The sequence below is a fragment of the Notamacropus eugenii genome, chromosome 5 (assembly GCF_028372415.1).
Source record: "Notamacropus eugenii isolate mMacEug1 chromosome 5, mMacEug1.pri_v2, whole genome shotgun sequence".
NCBI classification, from domain to species: domain Eukaryota; kingdom Metazoa; phylum Chordata; class Mammalia; order Diprotodontia; family Macropodidae; genus Notamacropus; species Notamacropus eugenii.
The window spans coordinates 173,787,284-173,808,574 of record NC_092876.1 but is presented as its reverse complement, the minus strand read 5'-3'; the positions used below and the strand labels follow the sequence as shown (position 1 = coordinate 173,808,574).

At 41.9% G+C, this 21,291-nt stretch overlaps 2 protein-coding genes and 1 pseudogene across 12 annotated transcripts in view; 1 reads left to right on the top strand and 2 right to left on the bottom strand.

Annotated features, from left to right (window-relative positions):
• The first annotated feature begins 3 nt into the window (after positions 1–3).
• On the top strand, positions 4–6,802 carry SRPRA (SRP receptor subunit alpha). The gene is made up of 14 exons (XM_072611517.1): positions 4–244; positions 586–669; positions 888–1,051; positions 1,328–1,491; positions 2,002–2,161; positions 2,333–2,486; positions 3,228–3,319; positions 3,462–3,580; positions 3,765–3,851; positions 4,103–4,275; positions 4,407–4,620; positions 5,091–5,254; positions 5,331–5,429; positions 5,617–6,802. Exons 1-14 carry the CDS (start codon positions 128–130, stop codon positions 5,743–5,745), a joined length of 1,920 nt encoding a protein of 639 aa, XP_072467618.1. The 5' UTR covers positions 4–127; the 3' UTR covers positions 5,746–6,802.
• Positions 6,803–7,268: 466 nt separating this feature from the next.
• The window catches only part of FAM118B (family with sequence similarity 118 member B), a 94,533-nt gene continuing 80,510 nt past the window's right edge, over positions 7,269–21,291 (bottom strand). For 8 of the 11 annotated variants that reach the window (XM_072611522.1, XM_072611520.1, XM_072611523.1 and 5 more), the window contains one exon: positions 7,981–8,181. In XM_072611522.1, coding sequence (XP_072467623.1) covers positions 8,072–8,181 — 110 coding nt within the window. In that variant the 3' untranslated portion in view covers positions 7,981–8,071. Of the gene's footprint in view, positions 7,793–7,980; positions 8,182–21,291 lie in introns of those variants that run through there. The other 3 variants (XM_072611528.1, XM_072611529.1, XM_072611531.1) reach the window with 1 other exon arrangement.
• On the bottom strand, positions 14,820–16,123 carry LOC140503202 (activator of 90 kDa heat shock protein ATPase homolog 1 pseudogene; annotated as a pseudogene).

Here is a 21,291-nt window from a genome sequence, read left to right as displayed (position 1 = left end):
CTGTCAGGTTTCCGGGGCCTCTGGTGTGACGTGTCCCGCGCCTGGCGCAGCAGGAAGCGGCGGCGATCGCGGCCCGAGTGCCCTCGGCTGCGGCCCGCTCCCCTCCCCTCCCCGCCCCGCCGCCGCCATGCTCGACTTCTTCACCATCTTCTCCAAGGGCGGGCTCGTGCTCTGGTGCTTCCAGGGCGTGAGTGACTCGTGCACCGGGCCCGTCAACGCGCTGATCCGCTCCGTGCTGCTGCAGGTGCCGTCCCCCAGCCGCACTGCCCCTCCCCCCCCAGGCCCCTCTTCCTCCCCCTGCCCGCGGCCCTCGGGGAAACCTCCCCTGGAAAAGTCACCCGCCACACGCCCTCGGACTCCCTCTCGTCCCGCGCCCCGGGAGGGATCCCTCGCCCCCTGACCTCTCCCGCTTCCCTCGGCCTTCGCGGATCCCCCGCGGCGGGAGCGGCTGTTGTGTGTGTGTACGTACACGTACGTGTGTCTCACCCTTCCCTCCCGGAGGATGCCGAGAGGGCAGCCCCGAGACGCTGGGGGCCAGGGCTGCCAGTCCCAGCCCCATCACCGGGTCTGCTCCTTTCTCTCTAGGAGCGGGGAGGCAACAACTCCTTTAACCATGAGGCGCTCACTCTCAAATACAAGCTGGACAACCAGTTTGAGCTGGTGTTTGTGGTAAGTGGGGCGGGGGCGAAAGCAGCCTGTGTTTGTAACGTGCGTTGTGTTGGGAGGGGTAGAGAAGGAAGCACTTCTGGACCCAGCCTGGCATCCTGGCCCTCATAGACGGCCAGGGTCTGGGGGAGCTCGGGGGCAGCTCACCGTTCATTTGACTTCCTCCTTTGGAAGCTCGAGTGTAAACGCATCTCGTTGTGTGTCTCCCTTCCTTGAGACAGGTTGGTTTTCAGAAAATCTTAACGCTAACGTATGTAGATAAATTGATAGATGACGTGCACCGGCTGTTCCGAGACAAGTACCGCACCGAAATCCAACAGCATAGTGCCATGAGTCTACTGAATGGCACCTTTGACTTCCACACTGACTTCATGCGTCTCCTCCGGTAAGGGGGCCAGACTCCTTGCCACCAGCTGGCACCGCTGGGGCAGGCTTATGGGTGGTGTATGATGTGAATTGGCAGGAAGAGGAAGTTGTTACTGCAACAACCCTTGAAGACTTACTATGTACAGAGATTTCAATCTGTGACAAAATCACAGATCTCTCAATTAAGTATGAGGTGGGGTTCAATTCTGGATTACTTAGCCATGGCCTTGGGTTTCCTTTGTTTACTTTTGTGTGGGGAGGAAAAAAATAACCATCTTTCCTTATCATCCTGCAGGGAAGCAGAGGAGAGCAGTAAGATCCGTGCTCCCACTGCCATGAAGAAGTTTGAAGATTCTGAAAAGGCCAAGAAAACTGTGAGGTCCATGATTGAGATACGTGGGGAGAAGCCCAAGGAAAAAGCTAAGAGCAACAAGAAAAATAAAGGGGCTAAGAAAGAGGGTGAGGCTGGCATCCATGAGTGCTTGGAGGTATTGGGCTGTTGAGAAAAAAACCAGTTTAGGGACCTGGTATGTTTAGGTGCTTCTTAGACTGTCCTTCAGCAGCTACACTAGTAGCTCTCATTATCACCTCTCATTCCTGCTTTGGAGCTCCAGTGACTCTTCTGGGATTCGGAGTACTCCTAAGGTGTCTCCTCCCTGTGGGGATGAGAGACTTTCCCAAATTAAACTTGACTGGGGCTTAATCAAAGTTTTATATAGTAGTTCCTGACACTTAGTTTAAAATAAAAAACCAAAAAACCTTTACCTTTAAAAGGTAAAGTGTTTTACATACTCATTGAGCCTCACAACATCCACTCTTTATAGAGGAGGAAACTGAGGCCCAGAGAAGTTGAGTTGCTTATGGTTGTATTGCTAGTGTCAGAGACAGAGACCTCAGTTCTTTGACTCCCAACAGCAGTCTCTCCGTTACCCTCTGCTGCCTAGCTTAATGAAGTCTCTATCACTCTAGGTCCTGAGGGCTCCTCACCCCCCAGCAAAGGAGCCCCTATAGGAAAGCCTGATCTCCCAGTTGCTCCTGCGGATGGGGTGGAACTGTCCAAAGAAGAGCTGATGCGCAAGAAGCGTGAGGAATTCATGCAGAAGCATGGGAGAGGTGCTGAGAAATCCAGGTGAGCCGACTTTCTTATCCCCTACTCTACATTTCCCTACCCCAGGTGCTCATGGTTTAGCTATATTAATTTGGGAGGGAAGACTTAGGACTATTCTCTGGATGGGCGGACAGACTTATTCCTTTTTTCATCTACTATTTATTTCCCCTGCCAACCCCAACCCCTTGTCAGTAAGTCCTCAAAGTCAGATGCACCAAAGGAGAAAGGCAAAAAGGCACCTCGGGTGTGGGCATTGAGTGGCTGTGCCAACAAAGAAGTCTTGGACTATAGCCCACCTACCACCAATGGAACCCCTGAGACCACCTTACAAGAGGACATCAATCTGGTAAGAGGAAAGTGATGGTTGTAGGTGTGGGAAGGGTAGGAGACACTATGAAGGACAGGATTGTATTACCAGTAGGTTAAAATAGGAAGAGGAATGGGAGTAGGCACCATAGCTTCTGGGCAGTTAGGGGGCACAGTGGACAGAGTGCCAGACCTGTAGTCAGGAAGACTCATCTTCCTGAGTTCAAATCTGGCCTCAGACACTTCTTAGCTATGTGACCCTGGGCAAATCATTTCAACCTATTTGCCTTAGTTTCTTCATCTGTAAAATGAGCTGGAAAAGGAAATGGCAAACCACTCCAGTATCTTTGCCAAGAAAATCATAAATAGTGGAATGGAGAGTCAGACGTGGCTAAAATGACTGAACAACCAAGGCTTTTAGGTCCTCTTCTGGTGGATGTAAGAAAGTAGTAGATACTTAGAAACCTTTAAAATAAAGGAATGTATAGAACAGTGGCTTTCAGAGTTTTTAGGTCTTGAGGACACTATTAAAATGTTTTGAGGACCTAAAACTTTTTGTTTATGTGAGCTATCACTATTTACTACAATAGAAATTAGTATTATGACAACAGTTTTGACCTTGTGGACTCCCTTAAGGCTTAGGGATCCTTGATCACACTTTGAGAACTGTTGATCTAGGACACTGGGGCCTTCATAACCCTGGTTCTTGCTTTGGGGAATCTTGGGGCAATATGTCTCAATCCTGCCTTTTTCTGTTTTATCTCCCCTTTGCAATTTCTAGATCCGAGGAACTCAGGCGGGGGGACAGCTACAAGATCTAGACTGCAGCAGCTCAGATGATGAGGGAGTCACTCAGAACTCAGCCAAACCCAGGTATGAGGTGGTTTGGAGTAGGAGCAAGTCAGGTATACCATGGAGGTTGGAGGAAGATGAATGGAAGTGGTCAGGTGTTGGGAGCTCCTCGTTTTAGAGGCTTTTGGATTGGTGGGTACTTAATAGTTTCTTCTCTCTCCAGTGCTACAAAGGGAGCCCTGGGTGGTATGTTTGGGATGCTGAAAGGCTTGGTTGGCTCTAAGAGCTTAAGTCGTGAAGATATGGAGTCTGTGCTGGACAAGATGCGAGATCACCTAATTGGTGAGGCCCAAAGAGCTGGGGAGGGCTATGTTTGTGAGGGTGGGGATTTCTGGGGAGGGGGGTCTTAAGTTCTGCCACAGTATTATTCTGTGAGCCAGGAGGGCCCCTTGGCTACCTCACTGTTGGGGTCAGAACAAACATTGCTGATATTTTAACATATACCTGCTTTGCTCTGTGCCCTCAGCTAAGAATGTGGCTGCAGACATCGCTCTCCAGCTTTGTGAGTCTGTTGCCAACAAGCTGGAGGGGAAGGTGATGGGCACATTTAGCAGTAAGTATCACTCTATCCTAAGCATTTTCTATTGCCCCTCTACCTAGTGTTCTTATTCTTTAGCATTTCTCATAGAAGATATGCTGGGATGGAATTGGAAGACACTTAGCTTGGGGTTGCTAGAAAAGAGGAGAGATAACAGCAACAAAGGATTGTTTGCCCAAATAATTACAGGGGCTGGTGGCATTAGTATTCCAGGGTTTTTTCTCTCTTTGATTGCTGTGTCTTAAGTTTCTTCTTTCTGCTTCCAGCTGTGACTTCGACAGTAAAGCAGGCCTTACAGGAGTCATTGGTACAGATCTTGCAGCCACAGCGGCGTGTAGACATGCTCCGAGATATCATGGATGCTCAGCGCCGTCAGCGTCCTTATGTTGTTACTTTCTGTGGGGTCAATGGAGTGGGCAAATCCACAAATCTCGCCAAGGTAACAGCTGTTCCCCAGCTGCTTTCTGCTCCTTACTTTCCTGTCTTACCTTAAGCTGCCATTATCTTTTGTCACCTGTCTTAGATACCCCCTGAGGGCCATTTTTTCCACAAGGTCCTTTCTTCCTACAGATCTCCTTCTGGCTGTTGGAGAATAACTTCAGTGTCCTCATTGCTGCCTGTGACACGTTTCGGGCAGGGGCCGTGGAGCAGCTGCGCACGCATACCCGGCGTCTGAGTGCTCTGCACCCCCCTGAGAACCATGGTGGCCGAACCATGGTGCACCTGTTTGAGAAGGGCTATGGCAAGGATGCTGCTGGCATTGCCATGGAGGCCATTTCTTTTGGTATAGTTCTTGGGGGCAAGAGGGCAGGATGGAACTGCTGAAGGCTTGTCTCTGGTTCTTTCCTGGTTTTATACTGCTTCATTTTTCCTAGGGGCTCTTTTCTTTCCAGGTGGGTTGGCAAAGCTCCAAGGGGCCACCTTGAAAGGTCAGAGCTAGACCTTGTGTTTAGCTTTATGACTAATTACACCAAATCTCAACTCGTTACTTGATAGCCCTAGTCATTAAATACCACATTCTTGCTACATCCACTGTCTTTCTAGTGGTAGTAGTCTAATCTGACACAAAATTTTTCTGCTTGATTTTTCTCATAGAAATTAGAACCCAGGTTTGAGAAAGTTAATTAACAAACTTTTAATACAGCCCTGCTATGGCTGACAAAAGACAAAAGTTGAAAAGTCAGGTGTATAGACCTTGCAGTCACCTTTTCCCACCCCCAAATCCATATGACATGACAAATGTTCTCTCTGCAGCTCGGAATCAGGCCTTTGATGTAGTCTTGGTGGATACAGCTGGCCGAATGCAAGACAATGCACCCTTGATGACTGCTCTGGCCAAACTCATTGCTGTCAACACACCTGACCTGGTGCTGTTTGTTGGAGAAGCCTTGGTGGGAAATGAAGCTGTAGATCAGCTGGTAAGAGCTTTTTTGCTTATTTCTTACCTACCATTTTCATGGTATGGCTCTTAATACTACCTTTTCCCTCTTGCAGGTTAAATTCAACAAAGCTCTGGCTGATCACTCTATGGCTCAAACACCCCGGCTCATTGATGGCATTGTTCTCACCAAATTTGATACCATTGATGACAAGGTAAAAAGGCTGAGGGGCAGTGATCATGAAACAAAGTTAAATCTTAAGGCCAAGAATCCAAAGAAATTGGAGGCCATAAAGCCAGTAGACTTTTTTAGTCCTCTCCTTGCCTATCTTGTTCTCAATGGATTGGGTAAAAGAAGACATGGGCTACAACTGACTGGGGTGTTTCCTTTCCCTGTTGCAGGTGGGTGCTGCCATTTCCATGACATATATCACAAGCAAACCCATTGTCTTTGTTGGGACCGGCCAGACCTACAGTGACCTGCGTAGCCTCAATGCCAAGGCTGTGGTGGCTGCTCTTATGAAGGCCTAACTTGGTGCAGCACCCCATACCAAATCATGGCTTTCTTCTCCCCTTTCTACCCCTGTGTCTAGAATGTTGTTTGGAGTATGAAATCAGCTTGTCACGAATGTATTGCAAATACAGAATAAAGGGAGCTCCAGGGGCTTGCAATTTTCCCAAAACATTGTCCCGGCCAGCCTCCCCACCCAACCCAGATTCTCCATCTGCAAGGAGGGCCCAATCATGTTTTCAATCACTGCCCACTGACCCTCAGCGCAGCCCTGTGGTTCTCCCCCACCCAACTCAGGGGTCCCCTTCACTCTGCCTATACTGTACTGTCTCATTACAGCTTTGACCAATGGCTGTTAGACCCTGACACCAGAGCTTTCTATTTGTCCACACTGTGAGTGTGGGCCAAGGGACCTCTGTGCCTGATAAGCAGCTTCAGTTTCAAGCTTGATTTGGGACTTCTACCAAAGCAGCCCTAGGTCTTGATTTGGCACTAATCATTGAGACATACATGGCTTTCATTCCCTATTTATGTGCAGTGGCACAGGATAGAATCCACCTCAGTCAGTGTATGACATTCTTAATTGCTGCTAATTCTGACAACTGTAGCTCACCCATAACTTTAAAATATACAGCTAGGCCAGGGTAACCTGTTACAAGTGAAGAGGCAGAGATAAATCCCTGCTTCCTTCAGAGCTAAACTTTCCAAATAAGGGGAGTGAAGCCGAAGTGTGCATTAGGCTTGTTGGCCTTTTAACACACCCTCCCAGCCCTTCCCTAGAGTTCATTTGTGAGCTTTGCATGTTGCCCTTCCTGGGAGTCCTGTTGGAAAGGCATACCTTCCTCTTTCCCACTTTTACTCTTCCCAGCAGATCCTGTTAAGGGAGGCTGGTGGCTTCCTTGCCCCTGTCCTCTCCAGAGTGCCTGGTATACAAGTGCTACGTTGAAGAATACAAACTCTTGTCAAGATTTGTCTTGTAGCTTGGTATTGCAGATGTGCTATTAGTGCAATAAGGTAAAGGCTGTCTGCCCAGAGAAATACATAATTTATATAAAGAAAATAAATTTCATAAATAATGCTGCTTTTTCTCTTTGCAATGGTAGTGTCTGAGCGTCGGATTGTTGGATTTCATATTACCTATAAATTCTTGACATTTGGGTGTTAGGCTGCCAAGTAATCTTGGTGTCTTGGAAAGGAAACAGTATCAACTTTCGATTTCCCAATCTTCCACTGAGATTCTCTAGGTATATGGTGAAAGCAAGCAACTTCCTGCTGAAGAGAAGCTTGTCATTTGCTTGTAGGTGGAAAAAGAACCCCAAAACCTATGTTTGAAGGGCAAATTTCACTACCAAGTCTCCATAATAACCCTTTTACAGCCAGGGAGGTGGTAGAGATTTCTGATAGCTAAACATTGTAAACTCCCTTTTTATTGAAAGAGACCAGGATCAGTGCAGATCCTAACTTATTGATGAATTGACCCAGGATAAGATATTCCACTGAGTGTGTGAGGTGACCTTATAATTAAAGCTAGGGTCTGAAAAAGTAAATGAACAGACTTTTTATTACAGCTCAGATATGCAAAATACTGTACATTGTAAAAGGTCTAGAAAACTAGAACTTCAAGTCATGTTTAAAAAAAGCCATTAAGCTTAATTGAAAAACCAAAGTACAGAGTACAAAACTGCAGCAGGGACCATGGCAACAACATGGCATCTAGATCCCAAAGTCCTTAATGCAGAGATGCTACAACAACCAGGAGAGGTATCACATTGATCTGTTCAGTGAACACAAGCATATCCAACCCATGAAGGGCCCAGTGGTCACTCAGGTATTCTTGGAAGTGAAACAGGCAGCAGGACAACCAAGCCCAGCAGGAACCAAACACAAAAGGAACAAGGTAGGCCCCTTTTCAGTTTCTCCCCTGAACCTTCAGTCTTCCGCGTTTTGGTATTTTCTAGGAGCTGTTGGATTCTTGTAAGATTGCTTGTTAAACACTGTCTGGGGCCTGAGAGCTGTGGCTTTTGCTCTAATTGTGTTGGGTTTTTTTAGCTCCTCATGTACTACATCCTGTGCGGAAGAGAGAGAAAAAGGTAAATGATACTAAAATGTCACTTCTGAAAAAGGTGTACCATTCTCTATAGCTGTAGAGATTTAGCTGACTCTTGGGATCGTACCCATAGGAACCATAATACTTCTGTTTGAGCTATCTTTGTGACCTGCATGCAGATCTCAAATTTAATAGTAACTAAAGATCCTGCAGTGCATGGAATCTCCCTTTCACAAATATTTCCTAAGCCCAAAAAAAGACTTTCCCTTATCTAGGTGGAAGCACACAGTGCTCAAGACTTAAATTTGTCTGCTAACTTCAAAGTGTATGTAGAAGAGAGAGTAGTTTGTACCTCTTATTTCATTGTGTGCTGCAGATGAGCCATTTAGCTGACCTTCTCTTGCCAACCCTGTCAAACAAAGGAATCTGGTTAATAGTTTTAGAGTTCATGGTTAAGATTTTAGAAAGACAATCAGGAATCTTATCTAGATTAACATTTATTGGCTGCAAGGAAGTGGAGGAGTCCTAAATCAGTACTGGAGTCCTAGAGTAAAAGTATCAACTGTATCATTGGGTTCTTACCTCTATCCCTATAGGAGTCTGTGGACAAATTTCAGAGGGTCCATGAACTTGGATGAAAAAAAAATTACATTTATTTTCACTGGCCTCTAACTGAAATTTAGTATCATGAGTTTTAAAAAATTATTCTAAGAAGGAATTTCAACACTTTTAGAGGAGACCATGACACAAAAAAGGTTAGGAAACCCTCATCTGTAGTAGAATCACAATTATGTACTAGAGGGAAAGATAGTGGCAAAGGACTCAGGGTCAGTCAGTGGGGCAAAATGTCTAGGACGGCAGGCAAATGGCTACCTTCTATAGCTAATCTTGAGGTCTATTACTTTTCAAGCGTAAGTTTGCTGAGCTTGGCTGAAGGCCCAAACTACCCTGTTTTTGAGGATGCTACAAAAACTTGTTTGCAATATAGGACAAATGTGCATATGAGTAATGCTACTGCAACAGAAACGTTAGTGTTCTCCCACAGATTTCTATGGCCAGTTTTACAAAACTCAGGCAAGCAAATTTAGCCAGGGACTGGAATGGAACCCAGCAAGGGGCATTATGGATTACGTGATATTATAACATGAGAGTCAGACTTAAGACTTATATACTTACTTGGAACTCTTTTATCTATTTCTGTGTTGAAACCTCATAAAAATACATATGTGTTACAAATTAGAAAACGTATGCTAACTTTAGAGAAGGGTAGAATTTAGGTTTAGAGGCATATGTTGTCCTGTTTGAAATGCCTGAAGCACATATACATACATATTTATATACATAAATACATACATACACACACACGTGTATATATAGTACTGCTAGATACAAATCACATTTTGGAATTGGAATGGACCCCAGAGGCCATCAAGTCCAACCCATATCTGAGAAAGGAGACCATTTACATCAGCTGATAAGCAAGTCATTGAGGTTTTGCTTAAAGACCTCTAGAGAAGGGAAACACATCATGTCCCAAGGTAGCCCATTTAATTTTTGGACAGATCTAATAGTAAGGAAGTTTCTTCCTTCTATTAAGCCTAATTCTGCTTCTGAATTGCTTACTTGTAGTTCCTAGTTCTGTCCTCTAGGATCAAGCAGAACAAATCCTCTTCCATGTGGCAGTCATTCAAAACCCTGTAAGCAGCTTTCATATTCTGTCCTGAATTTTCTCTTCTTTATGCTACATTTCCTATTTTCTTCAATTGATCCTCATTTTACATAAACTCAAGTCTATTCAACAAGCTGGTTACTCTCATGGACATTCACTGGCTAATCAATGTCCTTTCTAAAATGGGGTGTCAAAAACTGAACACAATACTCTCTAGGTGTGGTACAGCTAATGTAAAGTACAGTGGATGTTATGTCCATCTTAATGTTTTGGATGTCACATCACATGATTTGATTCATTGAACCTACATTCTAAAATCTTGTCAAATATTGTCAGATAAACTTTTGTCTAGCCATACCTTTTCCATCTTGAACTTGTGAAGTGGATTTTTCAAAGCCAAGTATAAGATTTATTTATCCCTATTAAATTTAGCCCAATGTTCTATTTCTTTTATTCCATAACATTTCTTTTCTCCACAGCAGAACTGCTTGGGGACAAGCAAAATTGAAATTATAACTGTGATTTCATAAACTGGAACAATCTTCCACTCAATTTGCCAGTCTAGTGTAGATGATAAGCTATGGCAAGTTATTCTTTAATCAAACTATGATAGCCTTGCTCCCACCATTATGCTAAAAAAGCTTTAAAAGTCTGTGGTCTAGCAAACTTCTCCTAATCTGTGTTGAGTTAAAGGAAAGAAGGAATATAAGTACAGCATCTGAATTGGAATCTGGCATGTAACTTCATGTTTCCACATTCCTTTCTCAGCAATTTTCAACCTTTTGATGCTGTAATACATTATTCTGTACTTCTGCAAAGTTTTCTGATGTGGTTATTAAAGATTGGAGAAAATTAATATTTTGAAATTTTCACAACTAGAAAAATCCTAAAGCAATCTGAATCAGACCTATAATCAAATTTCAAGTAATTGGGCTTCTGCATAAGAGGACATGGCCCAAGTGTATTTGGGTACATAAGAAGTAGCATCAGACTGTTAATTTCCAGACTGTCTACTACTTTGAGGGGAAGGAGTGGAGAAAATCATTTCTATTTATTGCAACTAATGCAGTAGAATTTTGTTCACAGACACAACTCATCAGTCAGCAAGTGCTTATGGGTTGCAACCTAGGCCTTCTCCTTGACTTCTTCCTCATCCCACATATCAAGTTATCTTCTAGATAAAGCCTTTCTTGATCCCATACATACTATGTCCTTCACCTCCCTAAAAATACTTTGTATTTATTGGTATTCATGCTTTTCTTATTAATTCTGTACACATTTACATGTTTGGGCAGGTTGGTGGTGCAGTGAATAGAGCACAGGGCTTGGAGTCAGGAAGACTCGTCATGAGTTCAAATCTGGCCTTAGATGCTTACTAGCTTTGTGACCCTGGGCAAGCCACTTCATCTTGTTTACTTCAGAGTTCCTCATCTGTAAAATGGATAAGGAAATGGCGAACCACCCTAGTACCTTTGCCAAGAAAACCCTAAATAGGGTTATAAAGAGTCAGATACAACTGAAACCACTGAACAATTTACCTATATACTTGTTTCCTCTATTACAGTATAAGATCTTTGAGAGTGGGATTGTCTCATTCTTCATATTATATCCCTAGTGCCTGGCAGAGTACTTGGGACATAATAGGCACTTAAAGATTGACTGACTAAAATTCACAAAACAAAAGTGTTACTTGCGGGAAAGAGGTTGTTACTAATGGGAAGATCAAGAAAGGCTTTTTGGAGGAGAGGGTGTTGAGTTTGGCATTAAAGGATACACATAAATTTAACAGGTGATGAGCAAGAGGGAAGACAGTATTTTCCTCCTTTCCATGTGGCAATCCTCTTACATCTACCACTTTCAGGCATCTGTACCTTTCCCCTCTTACTAAATCTTCTTGATATAGAAAGAACTATATCTTCCAAGAACTTACTAATTAACTAATTTGATAACCTTACTAAACTAATGTGCTAATGTGGCAAGGCTACAGGAATTTTTCAAGGTCCCTTTCTCTAATTAATTGTTGATTACCTACATCCATTATAAGGACTTTCTATAGACAAACTAAAACTCTTGCAGAGTAAAGCAGCGGCCTAAAATTTTAAGTTAAAGACATATAACAAAAAACATGATTTCACATAGCACATTAAAATTAGAAAAGCTCATTTTATTGCAGTATCTCATCTGAGCCTCACAAAAGTCCAGTAAAGGGAGTACTTCTTTTCAGATTGCTTCTGGTGAGGTACTTTTATCAATCCAGACTGAACCTTCTCCACAACTTATAAGAGAATTGTCTGGGCTACTGAGAAGTGTAATTCACATTAATATGGAGCTTCAGTTTATCAAGTCTTTGTTTCACAATAAATATATGATGAATGGGAAGAAGGCAAGTATTACCTCTACTCTGCAGATGAGAAAACTGAAGCTTGGAGAGGTTTAGTGACTCATCTTTGGTTACATAGTATCAGGGGATGGACTTGAGTCCAGCTCCCATGTAATTATTACCTGATCTTGCTTCTCTAACCTCACAAAGCAGAAGCAGCAGATGAGGTATTGTACAGGCAACAAATCTGGAAACCTTATAAAAGTTATCTACAGCTTGGTGATACCTCATGTCCACTCTAGTCTCTAAAATAGAGCATATTCTTAAGACTATAATCAAATTACATAAAGCCAGCATGGTTTTATCTACATCATCCATCTATACAACTCTGCTTGGTTTCAAGTCCATGGAACAAGATGGAGTGTGTGATCCTCTTCCAGGTATCCCCTGATGCCTCCCCTCTTTCCATTTTTTTTCTATCTTGTCATCCTCCATTAATTAGCATGTCCTGCCTTTTTTTTTTCTTGTTTGTATCCCCAGAGCTTGGCACAGTGTCTGGCACGCAGTTGGTGCTTAATGTTTACTGAATTGAAATGCCAAATTAATTTTACTTCCTTTTTTGAAAGTGCTATTAGTGTGTTAAATTAGGAGAATTCCATGGGCATTGTACAACAGGATTTTAGCAAGAGATTTGAGAAGGATCAGAATATCATTGGAGACCTGGGATGGACAGAATTTGTAAATATTTGAACAAACAGATCCCACAATGAATTGATGTCAACCTAGAGTGAGACCGACCTCTAGTGGTGTGCTAGCGGACTCTGTCCTTCAAGACTTGTAGAAGGTATAGTCAAAACATTTATCAAGTTTGAAGATGGCATGAAATTGGATAGTTAACATAGCTAAGTTTGGTTTTTATCACATGCAACATTTCATTTCCCATACCTTTGCATAAAATGTCCCAGTGCCTGGAATGCACTTCCACATCCTGTCTTTTAGAATCCTTAGCTTCCTTCTAAGCTTAATTCAAAAGTTACTTCCTACATGAAGGTCTGCTTAGCCTCACTGCCTTAAGTCTACTCCAACTGATCCTTCACTTGGCTACTAAAGTGATTTCCAATAAGTGCAGTTCTGACCAAGTCACTCACTATTCAGACAACTCGAATACCTCCCCATTACCTCCAGGATAAAATATAAAATGCTCTGACATTTAAAACCTTCACAAGTAGACCCCTTCCTGTCTTTCCAGTTTTCTTATACTTCATTCCTCTCTACATACTCTAGATTCTGCAATACTGGCCTGGCACCTGACACCCCATCTCCTGACTCCATGTCTTTTTCTCTGGCTTTCTCCCATGCTTGGAATGCTCTGCCTCTTCACCTATGCCTGGTAGCTTGGTGACGACTCAAATCCCATAGTCTGCAAGAGGCCAGTCCCCATTCCTCCACTGCCTTCCTTCTGAGATTACCTTCAATCTACTCTGTATATATCTTGTAATGTACATAGATGTTTGCATGTTGTCTCTCATTAGAATCTGAGCACCTGGAGGGCAGGTACCATGTTTTAAGCCTTTATTTTGTATCCCCAGAGCTTAGCACACTGCCTGGCACGTGGTAAGTACTTAATGAATGCTTGTTGACTCTCTTTTCCTCGTTATTACTTTATAGTTCCACTCCCCCAAAAATTATCTTGTGTTTACTTCTGTATATGTTTTGTATTTACTTTTTAAAATATTTTATTTTTCTGAGTTCATTTTTTTTTTTGCAATCATCAAAAACATGTCTTCTCTCTACTCTCTTCTTCTACTCTCCTCCAATTAAGAATGAAATAAAAACAAAACCCTCATTACAAATACGTATAGTTAAGCAAAACAGATTTCTTCATTGGTCACATCTAAAATATGTGTGTATGTACATACATATGCATGAATATATACACACACAAAGGTCATTCTGCATTCTGAATCATTCATATTTCTATCAGGAGGTTGGGGAATATGTTTCATCATTTGTCCTCTAGAATTGTGGGTGGCCATTATGCTGATCTGAGTTCGTAAGTCTTCTGAAGTTGTTTGTCTTCATACTATTGTCATTGTGTAAATTTTTTCCTGGTTCTGTTCATTTCACTATACATTCATAGAAATCTTCCTAGATTTTTCTGAAACCATTCCCTTTAATATTTCTTACAGCACAAAATTATTTTATCACATTTACAACCATAACTTGTTCAGCTATTCCCCAGTCAATGGGCACCCTGATTCCAATTCTTTGCCACCTCAAAAAAAGCTATAAACATTTTTGTACATCCTTAGAGTTTGTTTTGCTTAGAACCAATCCCTACCTTAGCCTGCCCTGTTTTTAATTCCCTCTTCTCTCCTTTCCTGTCTATTTTTTCTGGTGAGTGAAATATATTTCTGTACTCTACTCTGTGTGTATGGATTTTTTTCCTTCAGATAAAAATGAGGTTCAAATGTTAGCTATTCCCCAAATCTCTTTCCTCTTTGTTTAGATAAGACTTCTACTTTCACACCCCAATTATATGAGATAATTTCTCCTAACCTTCCCAGACTTTCTTCCCCTCCAGGATATTCTTCTTTCCTTCCCTTTCTATTTTCTTTTAAGATAGAGATATCACAGCACTACTCCCAGGCCTTCTGTCTCATTATCCTACCTTTATGATCTCTGATGATGATATGGTTCAGAGGGGACACATATCATCTCTCTATATTAGAAGATAAGTCATTTATCTTTGTTTTGTCCTTTATCATTGCTTGTGTTTACCTTTTTATATTTCTTTTAACTCCTGTGTTTGAACTTGAAAGTTTCTACATAGCTCTGGTTTTTTCATCAAGAATCTTTGGAAGTCCTCTATTTCATTTAAAAGTCCATTTTCCCCCTTGTAGGATTATATTCAGTTCTTTTCGCTGAGTTATTCTTGGCTGTAAGCTTGTATCCTTTCCTTTCTAAATATCATATTTCAAACTCTCCACTTCTTTAAAGTGGTGGCTGCTAAACTATGTGTGATTCTGACTATGGCACCTTGGTACCTGAATTCTTTCTTTCTGTTTTTTTTCTGTTTTTTTAAAAGTTATATTTATTTAGCGTATGTGCACATAAAAGAGAGTTCGCAGTCTGATCCTGCCCAGCAGAAAACATGCACAAACCCATGATATATGGATGGGGAGGGAGCCTGGGCCCCAAGTAGTGGTTGGGATGGTGCAGTCCTGCCAGTCACAACTGCAGGACAGTAAACAGCTAGACTGAGCTGCTGGGTGGGCCACAGCCCTGCAGAAGTTAATGTTAGAATAAGCGTGCACCATAGCCAAAGGTCTGTTTGATGTTCTCAAAGTAGTACCACTGCCAGTCCTGTCTTGTCTGTTCCTCCTCTGGTGACAGGATGCCTTTTGCCCTCCATGAGAAGCTCTGTCTCTCCATCTGTGTCAATAAAAGTCAAGGTAATGGTAGCAAAGTGTCCCTCAGGCAAAGACTTAAACCTCCATTTCATCACACTCTTGTTTTCATGGACTAGATCTAAGAACTCCCTGGTGATGCTACCATCCAGCAAGTGGAAAGTTCCCTCCCCTTATCTGCTTCTAACACAGCAGAAGCATGGGTAAAGGCCTGAACCATCTCCTGGGTGACAAACACCCTTAAAGAGCTCCTCTGGTGATGTTAAGAAAGTGTCCTTCAGAATGAGTTTGCAGGTAGGGATCTTGACACCAATGGCTTTAGGCTGACTTGCCAACGTACCAGTTTTGACTTTGGACTCCTCAGCTTTCACTGGCAGCTGGGGGGCTGGATCTACTGTCTCTGCCATTCAGAGTAGGTAAGATCATGCCCTGCGTGAATTCTGTTTTAGGAGTCCTGATGTAAGTTTCTAAGATATTTCAGATCTTTGTCGCACCTTTTTTCATTAAGGCCAACAGAGATGTGTCACTTTGGCAAGGCTCACGCTAACCTCCACTTCTTGACATCGTCTTCATCTGACAAGCTGGGGATCTCCACGTGTCCCTTGTATTTCACTCCTGACTTAGAAGTGCCTGTCCAGTTCAGTTTGATGGTCCACTCACAGAAGAAGATGAGTTTGCCTTTGCAATTGTTGATTGATGCCTCTCCATCAAGCTTGCTCACTTCTGTCATCTCACAGTTACCCTCCTCACCTTGCACTTGGATTACCAAAAACAGGGATTTCAGCTTATCAGTGGACCAGTTTGAAGCATCCCTCTCAGTCCAGTACTAGTTATTGATGTTGGTAGTGTCTGTCTGCTCCTTCACGATCCAGCGTGGGTCACCCTTGTCATCTGGTTTCGGATTCTGCTGCCGTAGGCTCCCGCATGGCCCCGCTGCCTGACAGCGCGTGGAAATTAATTATTGGAAGTGGGCACAGTGCCTCCTGGCTCTTCTTTTCCCTTCACCTTCCCCCCCTAAACCCCAACCCCAGTATTTCTCTTCAGCTTGGAAGCTCTGGTTTTTGGCTAGAATGTTTCTGGGAGTTTTCATTTTGAGGTTTCTTTCAGGAGGTAACCAATGGATTTTTTTGTATTTTCATGTTGCCCTCTGGTTCCAAGAAACCTCAACAGTTTTATGTTTTTTCTTTAAATAGGATGTCTAGGCTCTTTTTTTTTTTGATTATGGCTTTCAGGCAGTCCAATGATTCTTTAAAATTTTTTTCTCCTTATTTTACAGGTCAGTGTTTTTGCTATAGGATTCCTTACATTTTCTTCTATTTTTCAGTCTTTTGACTTCATTTTAATATTTCTTGTTGCCATAAGGAGTCATTGACTTTTATTTTGTTCATTCCAATTTTCACGGATTTTGTTGTTTGGGAGAGGATTTGTACCTTGTGTGCCAAGCTATTCATTCTCTTTCCAACTCTCTATTCCATAGATATTTCCTCTTCCAATTTTTTTCTCTAGCTAATTTCATTTATAAAAAGTTGTTTGTTTTTAAAAAATGCTTCTTCTCTTCCAGAATTTTAGTTGAATTGGTACCAGCAGTGTCTGCCTCTGAGATACAGCTTGTGGATATTTTGGAGTCATTCTCTTTTTCTGGGTTTGTGTCTTGAATATCCCTGTCACCAAAATAGCTTTTACTAGCGGGATTCGTTTTGGTTTGTTCATTCTTTCAGCCTCACTTCACACTTGCTATTACTTCTGGAGGGAAGGTCTGGGTGGGTCTTGTTTTTGCTTTCTGAGTTGTGTTATTCTCGGTTCTCAGGGACAGGCTGAAGGACTGAAAGCCTTCAGAACTCGCAAAGTGTTCTAATCCAGGGTAAAGTCTGCTCTCCACGTTCCCTGTCCCCCTCTTTCATTTTGAATAACAATATACTACTGCTGGATTCAGCTTCAATCAGCTCTGCTGGTTCAGAGTGACAGAACTATAGGCTTTTCTTTGATCTGGGATTTCTGGCCTGGCTATTCCTTACAGGATCCAAAAGCTGGAAATAAGACCCCTCTCTGCTTCAAGTCATACTTCTATTGCTTGCTTCTGAACATCTTTACCAGGTACATAGAGTCACTAGACCACTCCCAACCCTGGAAAGGCACCCCTGTGTGCAGGTCCCTTCCTCAGTCCATACCCTCCATCTGTGAACTGGAAATGGATAATGACTGACAGCTGCCAGATGGCAACTGTTTCCTTTCTCTACATGAGGTTGCGGTGTCCTGCTTGTATAGTCCTAGGTACTAGAATGCTTTGCTCCTGGACAGACCCTGTCTCCAGTTTCCATAGACCTTTAGGTCTGTCTGCTTATGCCCACTTGTGTGAATTTTTTTCTTTAATTTCCCAATCTCATTCAGTTTGGTGTATTTTTTAGATGTATGAAGGAGTTTTTTGGGGGAACTTGCTATATTTCTTCCTGCAACTCTGCCATCTTGACTTTATCTTTCTGTATTTACTTGTGTGTATTTGTTTCCCCTAACAGAATATAAAATCCTTGTGGGTGTATTTCCAGCACCTAGCACAGAGCCTGGTACTTAGGAAAAAAAAAAAACCAAACCCGTCAACTGTATAAGTATAGGATAAGGGAGATTAGCTAGAATGAAGTTCTTGTGAAAAGCACCTAGGAGGCTCAGCTGACTGCAAGTGCAACATGGGTAAGTCAGCCAAAAAAAAAAAAAAGCTAACATTCCTTGCAGCAGTTATTCAAAACCTCCTCCAACCTTCACTCCTAAATCATCCCTATCTAGTTTCCTCTCAGTAGAGCTCACCCTTTACTTTAATCCAAGAAAATAACTAAAGCCAGTCACTAACAGCATGGGTTTCTCCCATATTTTATTACCTCAAAGCCTCTTCACTACCTGGTCTCCCATTCTTTCCTTTGCTTCAGTCACCAAGGAACAGGTGACATTTGTGAATGTCATCCCTTTTTTATACATCTGATCCCATCCTCTTGGGAAGCCTGTCCCTTTGATCACTGAATCACAGATTTAGATCTGGAAGAGACCTTGGAAGCTCAAATGGCCCACCCTCCCATAGTTTCAGAGATGAGGAAACTGCGCCCCAGGAAAATTACATGATTTGTTCAAGGTCACACTAGTAATGATAAAAGTGAACCTAGTTCCACTGACTCCAAAACCAGTGCTCTTTCTACTGTACCAAGTGAACTTTTTTTCGTCCTTCAATTTACTGTTTATCTACTTCCCACTTTCATGCTCATAACTGTGAAATTCTTTAATCTGATCATGGTCTACTGTTGTTTCATCTCTCCCTCTGTCTTTCAACCCCAAACCCTGTTCTTCTCAACATGACCAAGGCCTGTCATTTCTACTTTGGTAATATTTCTCTTATACACGCCTTTCACAATTCTTACATCGTCACCATTGTGGTGCAGGCCCTCATTATTTCACTCCTGGATTATTGAAATAGTCTGCTGCTTGGTCTCCTTGCCTTACTTTTCTCTTGACTCTAGACAGTCTTCTATTCAGCTTTAAAATGTAGATCAGACTCTATCACTCCTCCATTCAATAAACTCCATTGTTCATGGAATGGTTCCCCATAACTTCCAGAATCAAATATAAAATCCTGGGTTTAGGTTTTAAAGCCCTTCATAACCTGGTCCTTTCCTACCTTTCCAGTCTTCTTCCACCTTCCATGTACTCTATAATCTACTAACACTGGCCTCCCTGCAGCTCCCTGCACAAGACTCTCCATCTCCTGACTGCATTTTCACTGGTTGTCCCCTATACCTATTTATCTGTAGTTTTTACAAAACTGTTTTCATCACTGAGTTCCTTGAGAACAGGAAACTAGTTTTTGTTTGTTTTTTTTTTTTTGTATCACCAAGACTTTACATAATGATTAAGCACATAACAGGTGCTTAATAAATGCTTACCGATTAAGTGATCAGAGTCCATAGACTTCAAAGTCAGCGTTCTTTCCACTGTACTTCACTGCCCTCTCTCTCATTTTCAATCTTTATCTACTGGCTCTTTTCCAGGCTTACAAACATGCCTGGGTCTTCCTCATCCTTAAAAAAACTCCAAAACGTCATTTAACTTGAGGATGACAGGGCTATCATCCTACATATCTTCTCACCTTCATAGCTAAATTCCTAGCATCATCTTGCTTCTATTTCCTCACTTTCAATTAATTTCTCACTCCCTTAAAATTTGGTTTTCAATCCTACATCTCAACTGAAACTACTCTCCCTAAAAGTCAATGACCATTGACTTCAGGTACACTTCTGTTTCTTCCATGACTTTGCTGGATCATCACCCATGCTTACTCAACTTAATCTTAGTTCAGGAGACCATCACCTCTCATCTGGAATATTATAATAGCCCTTTATGTAGTTACCCTTCTCCCAAGTTTCCCCCCTCCAATCCATCCTTCACTTGGATGGTAAAATTCCCATTCAAAGCTTAACTAACCTGTGATCTCCATGATGCCATGCACAATCCCCTAAGGTCTTTGTGATCTCTTTTCTCCTGTTACCTTATATTTTCTTATCTATGTATGTACTCCAGTAGACTGTAAGCTCCCTGCTGGTTGGGATTGTTTTATTACTGTGTCATTGACTTTAGTGATGAGCACAAACTAGATGCATAAAAAAAAATTCTTTTTCAATTGAGATTAATTATGTTGCTTAATAGAAGCAAAGTCAAGAATGAAAGAGTTGAATACACTTTGCTTTTGTCAGACCACACACTAGAAATTAGTGGGTTCAGTTCTGAGTATCACATTAAAAAAAACTTTCTTAAATTTTAATTGTATTTAATTGCTTAAAATAAATTTTAATTGATATCTTTTGTTTATATATTGCCTAGATTTCCTCCGGTATCTAGGTATCACATTTACATATCCAGGAGACAATCTGCTAAAGAAATGGGGGAATGTTAAGCCTAGAGAAGAAAAGACCTAGGGGGCTCTGATACGGCATTCAAGTATATGAAAGCCTATTATTAGAAAGAGGGATGAAGAGGGAAAGCCTTGCTTTGGTAGATGGTTAGAAATAGAAACAATCAATGTGTGGAAGTTTCAGATAGGCAGATTTTGGCTCTGTTCAGAAGAATTTCCTAATAATCCAAGCTACTTAAAAAGAGGAATAGGTTGTACCTTAGGAAATAGTGATATTGAATACTCTTATCAATGGAAGGCTTGGATGACTATTTGTGGAGATTTTGTGGATGGGTTTCTATTTAGGTACAAGTTGAACTATGCCTGACATTCCTTCCAACTCTAACCACTTTTTGGTTAAGATAGTTTAAGCTATGGGGAAAATTTGAGAAGCAATAAATTCATTAAAAGCTCAATTTCAACAAAAGATAAAAGTCTTAAAGTAATGTAATTAATTTTAACCAGTTATTTTTCCAGAAGCCCAAGAATTCTGAAGACGACTGTTAGGCTAAGACCATACAGAATTTAAAGCACCTGAGAAACTGTCTAATTCAATTTCCTCTTTTGAAGATAAAGAAATTTGAGCCCTAGAGTAATGAAGTGACTTGCCTATTCTCACAGGCCTAGCTAGTAACAGAGTCAACTCTAGAACTCAGTTCTTCTGATTCCCAGTCCAGAGCTCATTCCACTATGACAGCCTGCCTCACTGAATCTGGTCCTTCAAGGTATCCGTAAGACTTTTTGTATATGTCTTGTGGGTAAAGAAGAGAGGGAAATACGCACTTTTAAGCACCTACTATGCAAGGCATTGTACTAAACATTTTGCACATATTATCTCATTTGATCCTCACAATAACTCTGAGAAACAGGTGCTATTATCATTCCCACTTTACAGATGAGGAAACTGAGGTAGATAGAGTTTAAGTGACTTGTCCAGTCACACAACTAGTTACTGTCTGAGGCTAGACTTGAACTCAGGTTTTTCTCACTCCGGCCCAATACTCTATGCACTACACCAATGAGTCAGTTATGGAAACATTTCTTGAAAAGTGTTGTGCTTTATCACTTTATATCAAAGCACAGGTGTGGATAACAAAATTCATGGATCATCTTTCATCAGTCTGATTTGCAAAAATCTAGATTTTCATAAGAAACCATAAGGTGATTGTCATAGAAATTCTTACTACTAAATA

What these genes read in the sequence shown, in the direction of transcription:
- SRPRA (XM_072611517.1), top strand. Translation starts at nt 128, where the DNA reads ATGCTCGACTTCTTCACCATCTTCTCCAAGGGCGGGCTCGTGCTCTGG. An exon ending in AGTTTGAGCTGGTGTTTGTG is followed by an intron (nt 670 to 887) that starts GTAAGTGGGGCG and finishes TCCTTGAGACAG; the next exon opens with GTTGGTTTTCAGAAAATCTT. An exon ending in GGTGATGGGCACATTTAGCA is followed by an intron (nt 3,852 to 4,102) that starts GTAAGTATCACT and finishes TTCTGCTTCCAG; the next exon opens with CTGTGACTTCGACAGTAAAG.